We start from the raw sequence: 18,038 nt of genomic DNA, 5'->3' as shown, positions 1-18,038 counted from the left end.
TAAGGGAGAATCCAGAGACTTCATCTCTGCCCCAGAGATGAGTCGTCCTGCAGGTGAATCAGCCACATGGTGTGGGCTGAGGGGTGGGTGAAGGTGCAGCCTCCTGCAATCAGCCCTGGACAGTGGCTGTGCCACAGGGCAGGGACAGAGCAGGAGCTGAGCTCCCATGGGACACTGCCAGCCTGGGCTAACAGCAACTGCACCTCAGCCTGGTGGGGAATGAACCAGCCAGCCTTCAACAAACAGGAATTTGGGGATAAGCACAGCAGCCAGCAAGTCAGAAGTAGCATAGTAACAGAAATCAGCTGCTCTAAAATAATTTAATCCTACACAAGTTGCTTGGAACCTCTCATGAGCTAAGTGACTAAAGTTACCTTCCAGTAGCAACTGATACCTCTAAAAATCCATGAAACACATAGTCTGAAATCATTATTAAAACACAAGACCTCTCAAACACATGCCAAGTGTTTCTTTTGTATTTTTTTAACATAACAGCAGGTCCTGCAGCAACAGACAGAGCCTAAGTGGTGAGATTGCTCAAGCTTGCTCTAAAGCCTTAACACACTCCTGCTCTCCTCTGCAAACCCTGACCTTGTCTGTAGGCAAACTGTGAGGGTTGTGTAAGATCAGGGCATCCTGCAGGCACCCTCTGCTCCCAGGGCACGTCCACTGCTGTGCCACAGCTCCAGATCTGGACATTGTTTCTGGCTTCTTCTTCACAGCTACATCATCAAACTCAGTTCTAAGCCTGAAGATCTTACTCCCACAAAAAATTGTCAAAACAAGGAAATAATTAAAAATAAAAAAGCAGGGAGGCAACTTGACCAGAGTAATAGCAAAGAGTTGCTTTGTCACAACATACAGCCTGGAACCAACTCACAATTATTCCTTTTTCATCATGTGGAGAAAGTTTCTTACAAAATTGTTGAAACCAGCATAACCGGAGTTTAGCCAGTATTAAAACAGCTGTGAAGGATTTATCTTCACTACTGTTTTTGATTCTGGTTTTGCTCAACCATGAGCCACATAGCTGCCCCCAGGATGGCAGGCAAATGTCTGTTCACGTGGTCATTCCTCCAAGGATGGGACTTGACCTCAGCACATTGCAGTACCCTCACAGCACTTCCATGTGGCAAGAAATGAGCTTTTGGCTGATTTAAACGCATCTGGGTAATTCATTAAGTGGTTATTAAATTGTTAACACAAAAGGTATTGCTCAGCAAGCCTGTTCCACTTCACAGGAAGTTTCCTTGGGTAGGACTGAATTGTTTGGTCCACAGATTTGTGCACACAGAAGTTGCAGCTGAGCAATGCCTTGAGTAGTGTCTTCTCATGAACTGTATCACCAGCAAGGAAACATCTGTGTTCATTTTGTTTATCCAGCAAGCTTTGGAGCATTAGAGATAATAGAAAAGCTTCTTCTCAAGGACTTATGCTCACAGTCAGCAGCTGGAAGGCCAAAGGTTTGGGGGTTTGCTGGGTTTTTTTCCCCCTTCATACACACACTAAAGGAGATTGGTAATCTTAAAAGAAATATCAGGTTTGCAACTAGGTGCGTTCAGAAGATGCTCTTATTTATGCTGATACATGCAAACCAAATGACTTCATAAATATCTTTGTTAAATCCTGAAAAATAAAATGCATAGAATTGAAGCAGCATAAGCTGCTTCCTCTACTGGCAAGTGAGCACTGAGCTGTGGGAAATGTTACCTTTCACTGACTTCCTCCAGGCTGAGACAGGTTTGGGGCCACAGATGTGTGCAGCTCACAGAAAAATGATCCTGATTACTGATGTAGAGAAAAAAGATAAAATGAGCTCCCTGCACCAACTGCTCCAAAACAGAACCAGCTGCTCAAAGCGAGCCAGCCACAACCCCAGCCTGCAGCACTGGTGACACAATCTAACCATCACTGTCCACACCTGGACCACCCATCCCACCAAACCAGGGTCTATCAGACAGCTGAAGTGGAAGGGCTCTTCTCTTGGGGCAGGAAAGGTGCCTGCACAACCCACCTGGGCACCTCGAGGGCTGGCAACTGTTCTCTAACTGACAGGTTCAGGTTGGGCTCAAACAAATTCAAGACTCTGAAACTGAAACAGAGAAAAGAGCTCACCTACTTCTGGGAATCCTGCACAAGGTGATGTCAGCACATGACTTACACTCAGAAGCTGAAGGCAACAGTCACTTTTTGCACTGGAATTGGAATAAAGAATCTGTCACAGCAAAGTACATTTGTGCCATCTCCTTAGTCACAGCAGGCTCCAATAGATACTGTGGCAAAAACCCCATCTCATGCTTTTCTTCAAATGCACCTTCTCTTCTGCACTCCTCAGTGAGTCACTTCCCAAGGCATGAATGCCCTTTACACCTTCCAGCTCCTTTGGGTGACTGCTCTATGCAGGACAGCCACCCTGCCACTAAAACAACCCCAAACAACAAACAGACAAGGATGCGTAGCAAACCTCACTGCTCAGAGCAGCTTCAGGCCCCGTGTTTGCTGCCTGCCAGGCACTGGCACACACCAGCCTGGTCCCTGTGCAGGAACTCAGTGCGTCTGCTGGGCTGGGAAGCAGAGCCAGCCAGCCTGTTTTTGCCTCCTCCAGGAGAGGCCACACAAGCAGCACTTGCAGAGCTGGGAGGGGAATCCACATCCACTTGCTGCCACACACACAGAGCACCTTTCTTCTAGACCCTGAGGCTTTTGCTTCTCATCAAAGTTCAGTTCATACAACCATGGCATCATTTAGGTTGGAAATGACAGTAAGACCATTGAGCCCAATTGTTAAAAACACCATAAACCAGCATTGGAGCAGACACACTGAACAAGCTGATCTGAATACAAGATAATAACATTAATGTTTGCATAAACTTCAACATAAATGTTTGCAGTTTCATCTCACACTGGCAGATGCCTGGGCTGATCATCACTTATGGGTAATTTGTATATCTCCTTAGGTGGGGATCAATGCATTTAAATTGAATTCTAACCCAGGTAATCCACTTAAACACAAAGCAGGCATTTTAAACCCATTCAGAAACCCCACCCATCCCTTCAGATGTGGCCCAAGGAAGTCCACCAGTCACACACCAAAGCACATGACCTCTAAAAAGCTGACTGAGAGGATCAGAGCTAAAGCAAAATGCAACAGAGATGGATTCAGCACACCAGCCATCATCATAATATTTCCATAATGCAAAACTCAGTGCAGTCTTCTTGCATGAGCATCCTTAGTAATTCAGCATGGGATTAAATTAACTTTCCACAATTTTCACTGAGACCAAACAAGGCCAGCAGAATATGAAGAGCACTTTAAAAAAAATCCTGAATTTCAAGTTTTTGCACTCATAAAGCCACTAGAAATGGAGAGTGATTGTTAAATAATTCCACCACTGCCAGGAGAAATATGCAGGAACTCAAGCTGTAACCACCCAGCCCCACCAATCTCTCCTATTACAGGTAATTCCATTCAGAACACAGAAAAGAGCATTATATATCAGTTTTACAGAACCAATATTTATAAAACACACTTAAAGAAGTATTACTATAAAATATTTTTTTCCTAGTATCCTGGAACACTTTAGGACAACAGAACAATCTTTATTTGAAGACCCTTTCCACTTTAACAGTTTCAATGAAAATACAAAGGCTGTATAAAAACCCCACTCTAACACAATCATATTGCCAAGACCATTCTTGACTGATTTTATATCCACATCTGCACTCCATGTCCTAATGAAGACACCATGGCTCTGAAGAACCACAGGTTATTCTCAGTGTGCTGTTTTGCTTGAGCTCTTACACATCTGCATCTCCATCCTATAGCAAACAGCTGAGAACACTGAAAAAGGTGGAATTTAGCTGACAAGGGTGTCTCAATATCAGTCCTGTACAAAAATCTCCCATACATCATTCTTACACAGGATAACGATCAAAGGAAGAACCAACACTAAACGTGATGATTTTCTAAAAGAATCTACTACTAAAAGAGCATGAACTTGATGAAATGATGACTTGCCACATCCTAGACTTGTTTAAACTGCATGCTGCAAGGCAAAATCTTTCTAAGCAACATTCAGTCTGGAAAATTCTAGCCTGAGCAACTCTTGCTTATATTTGACCACAAATATTTGACCATTGTGGAATACAGGTATGCGCGCCTGCCTCTGTTTGCATGAGAGCTGCAAAACCGAGCCTTGAACACATTTTACTCTAATAAACAGGAAGGGGAGAAACTCAGAAACCACCAAACCACCAACTCTCTTCTAAAGAGGAGATTGTAACACCTGTGGTATCTCCGTGTTGCTACGAAACTACCATCCCAACCGTAGCAACAGATTTAAGCCTTTCAGGATACATTTTGCTCTCTGTAGGCAACATAAAACAGGAAAATGCTGCAGAAGGGTTTATTTTAAGCCAACAGGAAACAGTATTTCAAACTGGACAACACAAGTTAGGAAGACAGCAATTTACCAATGACAGCAAGCAAGGGGAAAAAAAAAATCCCACATCAATTTATTCAACAGTGAAACAGTATTTCATAATGGAGTTACTATTTACCAAGTGTGGAAGAGAGACCTGAAGCACTTTCCCCACCAGTTACCTTAATCCATTTCCTACCAAAACATCCCAGCTGAGCTGCTGAAGTCACTGCCGTAGAGCCCAGCTGGAGCAGCCTCTCAGCCACTGACAACGGCCCCAGAAAAGGAGGGAATTGTTCAAGGACAAGGAGGAAGTGAGTACACGAGGCTGTGCTAAAACTAAGAATAATACACAAACACTTACAGCAAACAAAACACACAGCACCTCGTTCATTGCCTACCAAAGCCTTGAAAGCACTGAAGGTGGCAGAATTTAGAGCAAAGCTGGGCTAGTTCTGGAAACTAAACTGGAAACACACCCCTGAGGCTGAGTCCAGGGGAGAATGAAATTCAAGGGCTTCCTTTCACTTATCCCCTCCAGGTGACACCACTGCACAAGCAGGGAGCATCTGGAGCACAGGGCACGGCTGCTGAATACACTCTGCAAAGTTACACTGACACTTGAGAAGCAACAAAACACTCCAGCAGTTGCTGAGCTGTCCACATTGTCCAAAAATGGAGATTTTGATGAACCATTTGGCCTGCAAGACCCTTTTTTCCCCTCCAGTTATTCACTCATAGGTCCTCAATATGAGGACGCCTGTAAATTTACATCAGTGCAACTAGAAAGTGAAAATCCCCTGATGAACTTGAACTACAGAATAAGCTATTGATAACATTCTGGGAGATCATTGTTCAGACTCATGACAGTGCTAAAATGGACACACCCCAAACCACTTTGAATAACTGCATCAAATTTGTCTGAAATCTTCTAACTTATATATTTGGTCGCATAATGGCAAACAAACCTTATAACAACTTTCACATAAAATACCTTTAGGTCAAGTTTTGCTGTGTAAAATACATGCTTAAACCCACAGATCCCACAGCATCTATAGAATTAGACTCTCAGACTACACAAACCTACCCAAAGTTCCAAATTAACCTGGTTCTTTCTCTGCATCAGTTACCTTTTAAAATGGCTATTTGTTATGAGATTCACTTCTGGAAAACTCCTGTCCTCTGAAAGCACAATAAATGCATTTATATTTGTCCAACTTTAAACCAGTTGTGCTCTCAGAGATCCCATGGAACCTTGCAGCTGAGCCAACTTTTTTGTTCTTCCCCTCACAGGAGCTTGCCCTGCAGTACAAGCTTGTCCTCCTGCCCATTTCACATCACATTTCACTGAAGCCCTAACCAAGGGGAGCAAGCATCCCTAAATTCACACTCTAGATGCCCACTGCAGCTTCACACAGGGGGACAGGAAAAGGCCAGTGCAGTCTGCTTTTCTCAGACATCCAGGGATGAAAAAATCAACTTCAAAAGAAAGCAAAGAGAAAAAACACCATATATTTTAACTGGGGGTTGAGGGTTAGGAGCAGAAATCTCTGTTCACACTGTCTGTGAAGTGAGCAGGTTTGAGATCATCTTCTCCTAATAAATAGTCATTAATCACTTGCAGCCACTTAGCACAGGAGGTCATGTGGTGGCAGCCTGGGCAGTGTAAATGTTTAATACTGAATTAGATTAGAAAGGCTCAGGACAGTGTCATCCCAGCTACAGTGCTACCTGCAAAACCTACCCAACCTTCCTTTGGTTTCAGCATCACTGAGGCCTGACCCAGGCCTTGGGATGGGATGATGTGGTCTTGCTGTGAAGGTGAGACACAGCAAACATCACAGAGCTAACTACAGAAAGCCAGATGGCCAGGAGCTTATTGCACCTTTTTATCACTGTGCTGCTGTAAAACACTGTCACCTGTTTGATCATGTCTCTGCTATTAGGAACATGAGAACAGGGGGGATGAGCTGCCTACAGGACAGACTGCTTGGGAATCTCCAGCTCTCTCCTGGGGGACCCACCCAGCACACAGGCACTGCCATGTCCTAACCCTTAACCCAGCACACAGGCACTGCCATGTCCTAACCCTAACCCTTAACCCAGCACACAGGCACTGCCATGTCCTAACCCTAACCCACCCAGCACACAGGCACTGCCATGTCCTAACCCTAACCCTTAACCCAGCACACAGGCACTGCCATGTCCTAACCCTAACCCTTAACCCAGCACACAGGCACTGCCATATCCTAACCCTTAACCCAGCACACAGGCACTGCCATGTCCTAACCCTAACCCACCCAGCACACAGGCACTGCCATGTCCTAACCCTAACCCTTAACCCAGCACACAGGCACTGCCATGCCCTAACCCTAACCCTTAACCCAGCACACAGGCACTGCCATGTCCTAACCCTTAACCCAGCACACAAGCACTGCCATGCCCTAACCCTGACCCTTAACCCAGCACACAGGCACTGCCATGCCCTAACCCTTAACCCAGCACACAGGCACTGCCATGCCCTAACCCTAACCCACCCAGCACACAGGCACTGCCATGTCCTAACCCTTAACCCAGCACACAAGCACTGCCATGCCCTAACCCTGACCCTTAACCCTAACCTATCCAGCACACAGGCACTGCCATGCCCTAACCCTGACCCTTAACCCAGCACACAGGCACTGCCATGCCCTAACCCTGACCCTTAACCCAGCACACAGGCACTGCCATGCCCTAACCCTAACCCACCCAGCACACAGGCACTGCCATGCCCTAACCCACCCAGCACACAGGCACTGCCATGCCCTAACCCTGACCCTTAACCCAGCACACAGGCACTGCCATGCCCTAACCCTGACCCTTAACCCAGCACACAGGCACTGCCATGCCCTAACCCTGACCCTTAACCCAGCACACAGGCACTGCCATGCCCTAACCCTAACCCACCCAGCACACAGGCACTGCCATGCCCTAACCCACCCAGCACACAGGCACTGCCATGCCCTAACCCTGACCCTTAACCCAGCACACAGGCACTGCCATGCCCTAACCCTGACCCTTAACCCTAACCTATCCAACACACAGGCACTGCCATCCCCTGCACAGGACATGCAGAAATACAGACCAACCATCCCCACCTGTGTGCACACACCTGAGGAGCAGCACTCGGATGGCTCACAAGAACATTTCATAACCCTCCTCCCCCTGTCCTCTACTCTGTTAGCAGCTCAGTCAGAGCCAGCTACAGCTATAATTATTGTCATAATTATTATTTTAATACGTATCAATGACTTATCAAAATATTGCACTGAAGACTTTCACGTCTTTTGTTGTAAGACTGCCAAAAAGGCAGCTCATTGCTGAGGTGCTGCTCCGTGTACTCTGCTAGCAGGCAGCACCTCCAAGTTTCTATTTCTGCCACTCAGTGACTAAACTCAATTCCAGTGAATGCCAAAACGTAAGCAGTTTGAGGCACAGTAGCTGTGCAAAGTATTATTATTCTCGTAGTGCATACACACTAACAGCTTTGTTTACTACATTCACTCCTCCTCTGCTTGTTTCCTTGGTTTTACACACTGTGGGCCAAGTTGCTGAACTTAGGTGCCATAAGGTAGCCACCTGAATTCTTATTTACATATTTAAACAGCTGTCAGGCACCCACAGCAAGTTTTAAGAGCATAAGCAAGCCTGTAAACATCTAAGTCAATACAGTTAGGTGCCAAGATGTATCCCCAGCTAGCCAAATGTGGATCTCTGCAGACAAGATGCTAGTTGTCATGAGATTATTCTTTTCTACAATGCAGGATTAGCTTGATAATAGATTATTTTGTATTTACATGCCTGTTCAAGAGGACTCTAACCCAGATCTCTGGTAACACTCCATTTCCACAGAGAACTCCAGTTTACATTTTCATAATTAGCAGATGGCCATTTATTTAGTTAGAGCTCCAGGTACACAGAGAAACAAAGTTCCTTAAATAACTAATGACAATTAGTAACTTAAATAACTAATGGCAACTGTAGGACTTCTCATCAAGGGTATCAGTTGTCACCCCACTGAGTCCACAGGTAGAGCACCTAGGACTCTACCTGCCTCTGTGACATGCAGTGGTGCAATTCTAAAGAACCAAAAAATTCCCCTGGAAATGTCATTTTTCAGGTTTGTTGTGCCTCTCCCAAGAAAGGGTCACAGGCTGGATGAAGTTTCAGGGAGCTTGCTTCACTTTAGTCAATACAGCCACGACCTCACACGCTTTTTCTTTGAAAGAAGACACTTCAACTGAACCATGTGTGCTCCTGAAGCAGAAAGAAGGCAATTATAAAGAACAAAGCTAACTAGAAACAGGTTGAGTTTTAAGAACAAAATGAGAAATGTCTCAGAAATTCAGACAGCATGAAATCCAAAACTGACCACCACAAAAAGTCAGCGAATAGCATCAGCTTGAAGAAAAATACTCAGATTTCACCAACATAACTGAACCAAAAAGTACATCTGAAGGGCAAGCAAAGGCTGCAGCATGAAGCAGAAATGAGTGTCCATGACTCATTCAACCAAATCCAAGTTAAACTGAAGTTTGCAGTGTCATTCAGCTTTGTAGAATTGTTTTAAATAAGCATCCCACTTACTCTCTAATAATAGAACAGCAACAGAACAGTAGCTTGAAAACAAAATATATGTGGGAAGCATTCACGATCTGACCTCAGAGTCAACCACACACTAGTGTGAAATCTTTTTTAGCTAAGTTTTTTAATTAACTGGTATTCATTTATTGGTTTAATTTCATCATAAAGAAAAAAAAGCAGCAAATTATAGATGTGTTATAAATAGTTTGTCCCTTGGAGGAATTCTCTAATCATCTCTAAAAATAAGAAGTCATATGATTTCAGTGTCCTGTGCTGACCCTTTCAGTACTCAGCAAGGTTACACTGTATATATGTTTAGGTAATGCTACATGTTGCTCAATTTTTATATCCACACAGTTACAAAAGCCTGGTCTCTTCACTTCCGGAGCACACTCACACTCCGTAAAGCACTCCGTCCTGGATTTGTGGTAAAGCTTGGGAATTACTCCATAGGAAGCACAGATCCACAAGGCATGAAAACCATTTTGTTCTTCCAAGTGAAGCCTGGAAATGTCCTTTACTAGCCCAAAACTAGCTGGGCAGCCAATTTATAATACTAGCCTCTTGTTGTGTTCTTTCTTGATCCCTCCATGCTAATCAATCCTTGAACTTATCCCACCCCTAGGCTGTACAGTGCCATCACAGAGCAATTCCAAGCAGGAATCACTGAAGCAGGGTTTGTGGAAGGCCTGTGCTGAACAGGTCCCTGAAGGCAATACTGAAAACTTCCATTTGTGACTCTGGTTAGCTGCTAGCAGCTCTAACTTGCTATTCAGCCTGCAAACTCTTCAAGACAGGGACCTTTCCTCACATGTGTCTGTGAAGCTTCTAGTGCCCAGATGGTGCCATACAAATGAATAATAATTATATTTTCATGTAAGACCATTATTGTGCATAATGTAAATTACTTTCACTGATCCAAGAGGAAATAATTTTCTCATTTTGAAATGAAAAGAGAGAGTAAAAATAATGATTACTTGTTTGATGCTCTCATTATAACAATAATTACATTTGTGGGTCCAGAATCCCCAGCTGGTCTGTACTGACTTTAATGGAGTTATACCAATGCATGGCAGCTGACAAGCTCCTGGTCCTTGCTAGAGACCTCAACTGCTTCACATGAACAGATCACTCCAAACCCACACTGCCTCCATGAAGGATGGGACACTAATTAAGCAATCAAGCACACTTTGCAGACTGGGGAAGACAAACACCAGACCTGGCATCTGGAGAAATGGATTCCTACATGCACGGCAGGTACCTGAGCATCACTGCCATGCCGTGCCTTGCTGGCACAGAGGAGGAGGCTTCTGCATGGATGCACACCTCAAATGAGCTGCAGTGCCTTCTGGAGACACTCAACCCTGCTCATGAGAAGGCCTCAGACCCCACATGTCCGTGAGATTCAGCCCAAGCTTAAAAAGGAAACACCCAAACACCCACAAAAGGAAACAGCCCTAATCAACAGCACCAAGTGCAAAAGGGAAGAATAAAGTTGTGACCTGCTAGGGCTTGGCTCCTCTGGAGGAAAGAGATAAAAACCACAATTATCAGACCAAAGAGGACTAGTCTGGAGTACCAATAAGTGAAAAACCCAAAACTACCTGTCACCTCAGCTATGTAGCCCTAAACCCTTTGGTAAAGATGCCAAGAGGTTACTGATGAGAATAAGCAACCAAGACTTCAACATTCCCTTGTCCCACAGAGCCGTCTCCCATTTAACATGTGCTCTCTGGAACAGCATCAAAGGCCTACCATTACTTTAAAAAAAAAAAAATGAAGGACTGAGGTTCCAAGTCTAAAAATCCAACTCAAACCCTTGGAACTGCTAGGCTTAAACTCCAGTCATACACACCAGAACCCACATGCCCTCTGAGCATCCACACAGGGATGCTCCTGCCTCTGCCCAAATCAGACATCCCATCAGCCCAAGCCAAAAGAAAAGAATACAGGACATTGTATTCCAATTAAAGAGTCACTGCAAAAGCTTCAGTGAAGTGCCAGGTCTAATTTTAACACTATAAAGAAAAAATTAAAATTAATCCTTGAGGTTATGTAATTTGACTATTGCTACAAATTAAGATCACTTCATGCTTCCATTTTACTCCTGGCCCTTCAGCAAGCACTAATAAGATGCCAAATCACAGATCATGGATCTCCAATGCTGAAAGCAAGAAGAAATATTTTGAAAAATGTTTCTGAATAGAGCCAAAACACGTGGCAGGTAATGAGGGCCTTTTACACCAAAATGTACCCATTTTGCAATAGCTGACATGAAGTAAATGGGATTTGTACATCCCCTGTACAACAGCTGGTCTTCTCTTGCTAAAAAATTAAAATGCTTCTGTTTCAAAGGGAACATCTGCAAAATCCCATCACACATTAAGGAATATAAACACAACACAACAAAAAATACGCCAGTGGCCTGGAAAAGGCTTCTGATCCATCTCATGTAACACATTCCTGCAGAGAAGATGCTTAACAAGGTAACTGCTGCAGGAGCCCAACAGCCTAATCTGGCTCTAATACTCCCCTTAAATGATGCATACATTACTTCTCTTGCTGCAAAGATTTGTTTGTTTTATTAATGTGTGCCTTGTTAAGTGCTAAGACTTTGCAAAAATGATTATGCACCTTCCAGCTGCAGATGAATTGTCTCCCCCCTTTGCCATTACTAAATGATGAGTTGTCTCCATTCTCCTTCTCAATTGTTATTAAAGCCATATTACAGCATGATTAAGCTCTTGATAATAAGTAAAACTGTATTTAACAGTCAAGTCAGTACTATGGACCCATTCTCTAAGAAATATATCATTTTTTGGTCACATAATAGCTTGATGCTATTAATTTTATTCACAATGCAGAGCAGCTTAACTCAGCAGTTTTACTGAGCCTGGTGTACTAAAGGGAGACTCAGTTTCCAGAGATTGATTCATTCTGGACTGAAGTTTAACACACAAATTATTAGCTCACATTAAGCTTCTTCAAACTTCTCAGGTCTGGAAATTTTTCTGAAAACCAGTTTTTCTCTCATTTCCCATGTTCAGATTAAATTACTGATGCCACAGGTCTACATCAAGACACTTAGAGTAGAATATATTTAAATAGGTACAATCTGATTGTGTCTACATATATAGAACCTATATATTCACTGATTGAAACAAAAAGGATAAACCAGTGGTGGGATAGTGTTGTTATCTTATTACAAAAGTTCCATACCTTCTTGGTGATTTCTCATGGACAGCTCCTCACAGCACTGACTCCTTCTTCTTCACAGCCCGGCCAACAAACTCCAACAACTCTCCTCACCCAGCTCACCCACTCTTTTATAGCACTCATCCTCATTGGACACAGCTGTGCCCTGTTAAGGGCAGGCCTGCTCCTAATTGTTGGTAGTTAGCACAGCTGCAGCTCTTCAGGGGTGATATTACCTGCTGCACTATCTTTAGTTTCTTACATTCTATCCCCCCACAGGATAGTTCCTTTTGAAAACTCATTTGTTTTATGGAGCTCAACAGCTTATTTGACACTTACGTGCAGCTCTGCAGAGTGAACTGCCAGGGACTGCAGTGGCTCTTCCAGCAGCAGCCCTGTTCCTCACCCATGGCAGAGGCTCCCTCCTTCAAGGCACAGCTGCTGCCATCCCTGGCAAAGCTGAGCTTTAGCACTGGTGCTGCACTGAAAGCTGTGCTCCATCCAGAAACTCACTTGTCCTGTACCTCCCACACGGATGCTCAGCACAGGGAAGGTCCAGGCTGTGTGTTTGTTTCTGGCAAAACAGTGCTGGGAATCCACCTGCACAATCTAAACATTCCAGGGGCAAATACACTTCAAAAGAAAACTCTCATCTCCAAACCTGAAAGAATCTCAAGCTTTTATGTGATGCACAAGGTGAATTCTGCCCTGGTCTTACTTTGGGGAAAGGCTGGGGGAAATAATTGATGGATGAACCTTAGAGAAAGTGGAATAAAGTACAGAAAGTGGAGTAAACCCCTCCTGGGTTTTCTTTCCTGTATGATTCCCATGGTGCTGTCCAGTATTAGAGTTGCTGCTGCTTTGCTTCTAGCTACAACAACTGATCCCAGTTTTTATAACCCTTAGCATGGAGCAGAGCAGCTCCTGGATGCCTTTCCTAGCTCCAGTAGCCAACAGGGATTACAGAGTTTAGGCACACATTGTAATTACTTTTTGCTTCTTGCACCTTTAACCTGGTGGAGCTCAGCATGAATCACCAGGAGGTGACAAGGAAGGAAAAAGCAAGAAAACACAGGCTTGAGCACATCTATCTGATCAACCCATGCAGCACCCAGCCTCACTCTCCACTCTGCCAGGGGAAGGAGAAACACCACATTTCCCACTGCAGATATGGAATGAAGGAGAGGCACTGGTGATCCTCAGGACTGTCATCCCTGGCTTAACTTTTTCTTGGAATTAAAACTGCTCACTGACCCCAAACACACTTTCTTTTCATTCTACAGCTCTCAATATTTTGAGCTATCGATATGTTTGGTTCCTTTGACAGCTTCATGCTGAAAGAAACACACCATTGCTTTAAAAGAACACACAAAATTTCAGACTGAAGAAATGCTTTGATCCCACACCAGCAGGCAAGAGCTGTATTTCACTGAACTGACAGTGAGAGTGCCCTGGCATTTCTGCTTTATGGCCAAACAGGCAGCAGTGCAAAGCCAAGGCTAGCAGGAGGCACAAAGGAGCAGCATGTACCCACAGACAGTGCCTCCAACCCCCAGCTCTGAGGCAGGGGCCACAGCTGGGCAGCACAAGTGCATCCCTGTGATGCACAACAGCCTGTCAGTGCAACATCACAGCAGCAGATGCTCTGCTGTCACGTCCCTCTCATCCTCAGCAGCCCCAAAGCAGAGATTTGCATCCCATTTTTCTGCCTTTGGGCTCCTAACACACACCATCCACCAGCCCCTTCCACCATCAGCAGGCTGCACTAAGGAAACCCAAGGCTGAGCAGCATGCTTACAGTGTTTTCACAAAAAGCTGTTGCATGCTTTTCAAAGATAAAGACCCTCCCATAAAAATCAACCCATTCTCAGAAGGGAGCTTAATTCTTCTGTGCTTTTGACACTTGAGTTGTGCCTCATGAATAAAGCTTGAGCAAGGGGTGCAGCTGCCAGAACAGTTGCAAGTACACACTGAAATCAGTGCTAACCATACAGCTGATACTTTAGAAGTATCTATAAGCTGATTTAATTAAATATGGAACAACTGCAGGAAACTGCTTATGACTAATGAAAGCTCCAGGTGTAGCTGGTCAGGGGATCTAGCACAGTGAGGGTTTTCAGTTGCAAAATTGCTCAATTCAAAATTGTTTCTTCCTGCCAAGTTGGCAATTCCCATTCAATTACGTGCAGGTACAGTGGCAAACCTTTTACTACAGTACAATGTTATTTTATCTACCAAATGATAGTGCTTATTGCATGTATCTGACAGCACTTAATAAAAATCTAAATATATGTTAAACACCTGGTTTAAAGGATTATGTTTCTTTTCCCACAGACACAAATTACCAAATCCTCACACTACTTATGTCTAACTCAGTAAAGTAAAATAGGGACATCCATTTCAGTCTTTTACACAGGACTGAGACAAATTAAAAACAAGATAAATAAAAGCACTGTAGCCTCATATGGCAACTTTCAGACATAGGTTTGAAAAGCACTGTCTTCTGCCAAGTATCCAAAACCTGGTTTGCATAACTATTTAGTATAAAGGCTCACATAAGGGTAGTTAACAGGACAAGTGAAAAAAGTACAAAAACTATGATCAAGTACTACATTACAGATGAACATTTAGCAGCCTTTCAAAAATATACCCCTCAAAATGCATTAAAACTCAGCATTCCACTCACAGACCAAAGACACATTGAAATTAATACTATTTTTGGTTAAAATGCAAGACTGAGAATTCTTTGAAAAATCCTTGGAGGGCCCCTCAGATGCGCTTAACCCAAGACATGTGGATATAATGGAACCAGTGTATTCACACCAGCCAGCTTCTCCAACTGTTGCAAAACAATTTGACATACACAAACTATGGAAAGCTCGGATTGAGAAGGATACAAACTTTGCTTGGATATTACATAAATTGCATTCTAATGTGCAAACAACACAACAGGAAAAATCTTCCTTTGCACAGATGATACTCAATTCCGTTTCTCAGAGATTCTCCTCGTGAACTGAGTCAGAAATCACGACTGGTAACACAGGCAAGGCTGGTAACTTCACCGACCAATTTAACACAGGTGGCAAGTTTTTAAGGCAGAAGGCTGCACAAAGACAACTTCCCTATCACTTTTCCACCAAGCACACATTGCAGTTGATAGATGAATACTTAAGTGTGAGGTTTTGTATTCTGACAAAGTAACTTTAAGGATGGCGGCCCCTTCCCGGTGAGCAGGCTAAGCAAAACCACAAGTACCATAAAGTCATCTTGAAGAAGCCTTGCCAAATCACCTCTACACAGTGTTGTTAAGTGCTGCCACTTGCTTTGAGCATTGTTGCCCTTTATTTTTTTAATATCAAAGTCAGACATTGTGGCACAGCCCAGTGTGATCCATACCAGTCATTTAGATAATGAGGAGAAAATAGGTGCACTCAGCATGTGTTTTAAAGCACGTTTTCCATTCAGAACCCCAGTGCTCCATCTTTAGGTCTCTGATCAAAACTGTATGCAAAAGGCATGATTCATAACTGCCAGCATCAAAACACTCACATTCAGTGTCTGCCTGTGGCCAGCATGGAAACAATGAGCTCTCCACCCGAACCCAGCACCCGTTCCAGCACATCCAGGGCAAACTGGACACTGTGCCAGGACATTTGTAGGACAACTGCTTAGAGAACGTGTTCCAACACAGCCCTGAGCCCACAGCAGAGGATCATTTCCTAGAAAGTCTGGGGAGCTGGAAGCGGGGCTGAAGCTCCAGGTGCAGCCTGCCCTCTCCCGGCCCCCTGCCTGCCCAGGTAAAGCGTCTGCCAACCTTGGCAACCCACAGTGGGGAGATCAGGAAGGAAAAGCTGGACAAGACTGAGAGATGAAAGCATAAATGACTTGATGGATTGATGGACAGGAAAAGAGGCAGAGGGCAAGGTGATAGAGGAAAAATAGTGGAGCTTAAATAGCTACATTTATGAACACAGCAAATACCAAGATAAGATTATGTGTAGAAACAAACGCTGAATTCAGTAAAGTAGAATTTTAACTTTCACATCTAGAAAGCAGAGCAGGATCAGCGCTCAGTGGATGAGTACGTACTACAAGCTATCCCAAACGTTAGTGATGGAGTACTGGTGTGCTCAGCTCAGCTCTTTGCAGCCTTTTCAGGCCAAACCACTCACTGTAATTTACAATGGTAAATCACCTCTGTGCCCCAAGTTCCTGCTTTCTCTCTCAAGGATGTAAACAAAAATAGAGAAACCGACAAAACTAAGCATGCACTTTCAGAGGCATCACGTACTTAATGTAAGCCTACTGCTGAAAGAATAAAATGAAAACCGAAGGAAGCTTCTCCTGAGCTGGAGAATAATGGTACTGGTGTTACATCTCTGAGGTTTGCAAGAACATGGTTAATTTGCTTTTTCACATGCCTAATAGAAAATTTAAAAATAGAAAATTCAAAACTAGAAAATTCAAAACCAGAAAACTCAACTGGCAATAGAGCCAGATTTGCAACCCCCTCTGGTTTCAGGCCTGAGACATCTGAATGAAAACCGGAGAGTTTGCAAAAGAATGAGATAAAAGACAAGGTCCTCATCCTGTGTGGGCACAGTTTCGGTGTCCCTGAGTTGTCAGCGGTTAATAAAACGATTGCATTACATTTCACTGCCCGTCACCTCCCAGGCCTGTTAGAGCTGTGCAATAAAGAAGAGCCCCCGTGCGCTTTTCCGTGTGGAAAAGCAAAGCAGCACTAAAACAAACCCCCAGGACGGTGTGGGGCAGGCGGCTCTCCCGCGAACTTCGGGGATGCTGGGATGCCCGCGGCAGGCAGCGCGGGCAATGGGACGGGAGATGCTTCTCCCGGGGAAGGGAGAGGATCCCACGGATGCATTTTCCGCCTCTGCCCCGCGGCCCCCCGGGCGCTGCCCCGGGCCGGGGCAGGACCGGCCCCGCACCGCGGCACCTGCGGGAGGCGCCCACGCGGGAGCGGGAACGCGAGCCCCGGGGCGGCTGCCCCGAGTTGCCCGCGCCGCAGTCCCGGCAGAAGTGCCGCCAGACGCCGAGAGACACCGCCGCTCCCGCTCCCCGCCTACCAGCGCCTTGCCGTGCGGGGCGGCGGGTCCGCGCCGCTGCGGCTGCCCCCGCTGCTCTCCGCCGCGGTCTCGCTTCTCGCGGCCGCCGCGCTGCTCCTCGCCGGCGTCGAGGGAGGAGAAATTCCAGACGAGGAGGGTCTGCAGGAGCAGCACGGTGAGCGCCGCCACCAGCGCCGAGCGGGAGCGCCGCGCCAGCCGCCGGGCGCACGGAGCCGCCACCATCTTCGCTGCTGCTGCCGCCGCCGCGCTCCCGAGAGCCGCCGCATCCGCCGCGGCACCGAGTTTTCAGCCGGGCAGAGCCAGACGTCAGCAGGAGGAGGGCGGAGGTGGGGAAGGAGGGAGGGGGGAAGGAGGAGGAGGTGTTCGCGGCGCGTGGGGATGGGGGAAGCCGGCGGGGAGCCCTGGCGGCGCGGCAGCCCGCGGCCGGGCCGGCCCGGGGCCAGGGGTGGGGTTGGCGGAGGAAGAGGAAGGAGGAGGAGGAGGGTGGGCTGGAGGCGGAGGAGGAGCGGTGCGGGGGCTCGGCGGGCCCGGCGCTGCGTGAGGGGAAGGGGCCGGGGCGGGGCGGTGGCGGCTCCCGGCGGGCGGGCGGTGACTGCCATCTTCTGAGGGAGCGCGGCCTCACCGCGCCGGGCCGCGGCACCTGGCGGGCGGCAGCCCCCGCCTGCGCACCGCTCACCGGCTGAAAGGGCCCCGATTGCCCCAGGCTAAGGTGATG

The 18,038-nt window shown here is 45.9% G+C and overlaps 1 protein-coding gene across 2 annotated transcripts in view; it reads right to left on the bottom strand.

Annotated features, from left to right (window-relative positions):
- Positions 1–17,621, bottom strand: part of XYLT1 (xylosyltransferase 1) — a 170,577-nt gene extending 152,956 nt beyond the window's left edge. For both annotated transcript variants that reach the window (XM_054271126.1, XM_054271127.1), the window contains exon 1: positions 17,324–17,621. In XM_054271126.1, coding sequence (XP_054127101.1) covers positions 17,324–17,545 — 222 coding nt within the window. In that variant the 5' untranslated portion in view covers positions 17,546–17,621. The remainder of the gene's footprint in view (positions 1–17,323) is intronic.
- Between the last annotated feature and the right edge of the window lie 417 nt (positions 17,622–18,038).

This window comes from Melozone crissalis, unplaced genomic scaffold (genome assembly GCF_028551555.1).
Source record: "Melozone crissalis strain CALT ecotype California unplaced genomic scaffold, PUWL_Pcris_2 ptg000012l_1, whole genome shotgun sequence".
Lineage (NCBI taxonomy): Eukaryota > Metazoa > Chordata > Aves > Passeriformes > Passerellidae > Melozone > Melozone crissalis.
The sequence above is the reverse complement of the archived record's forward strand: the minus strand, read 5'-3'. Positions and strand labels throughout refer to the sequence as shown.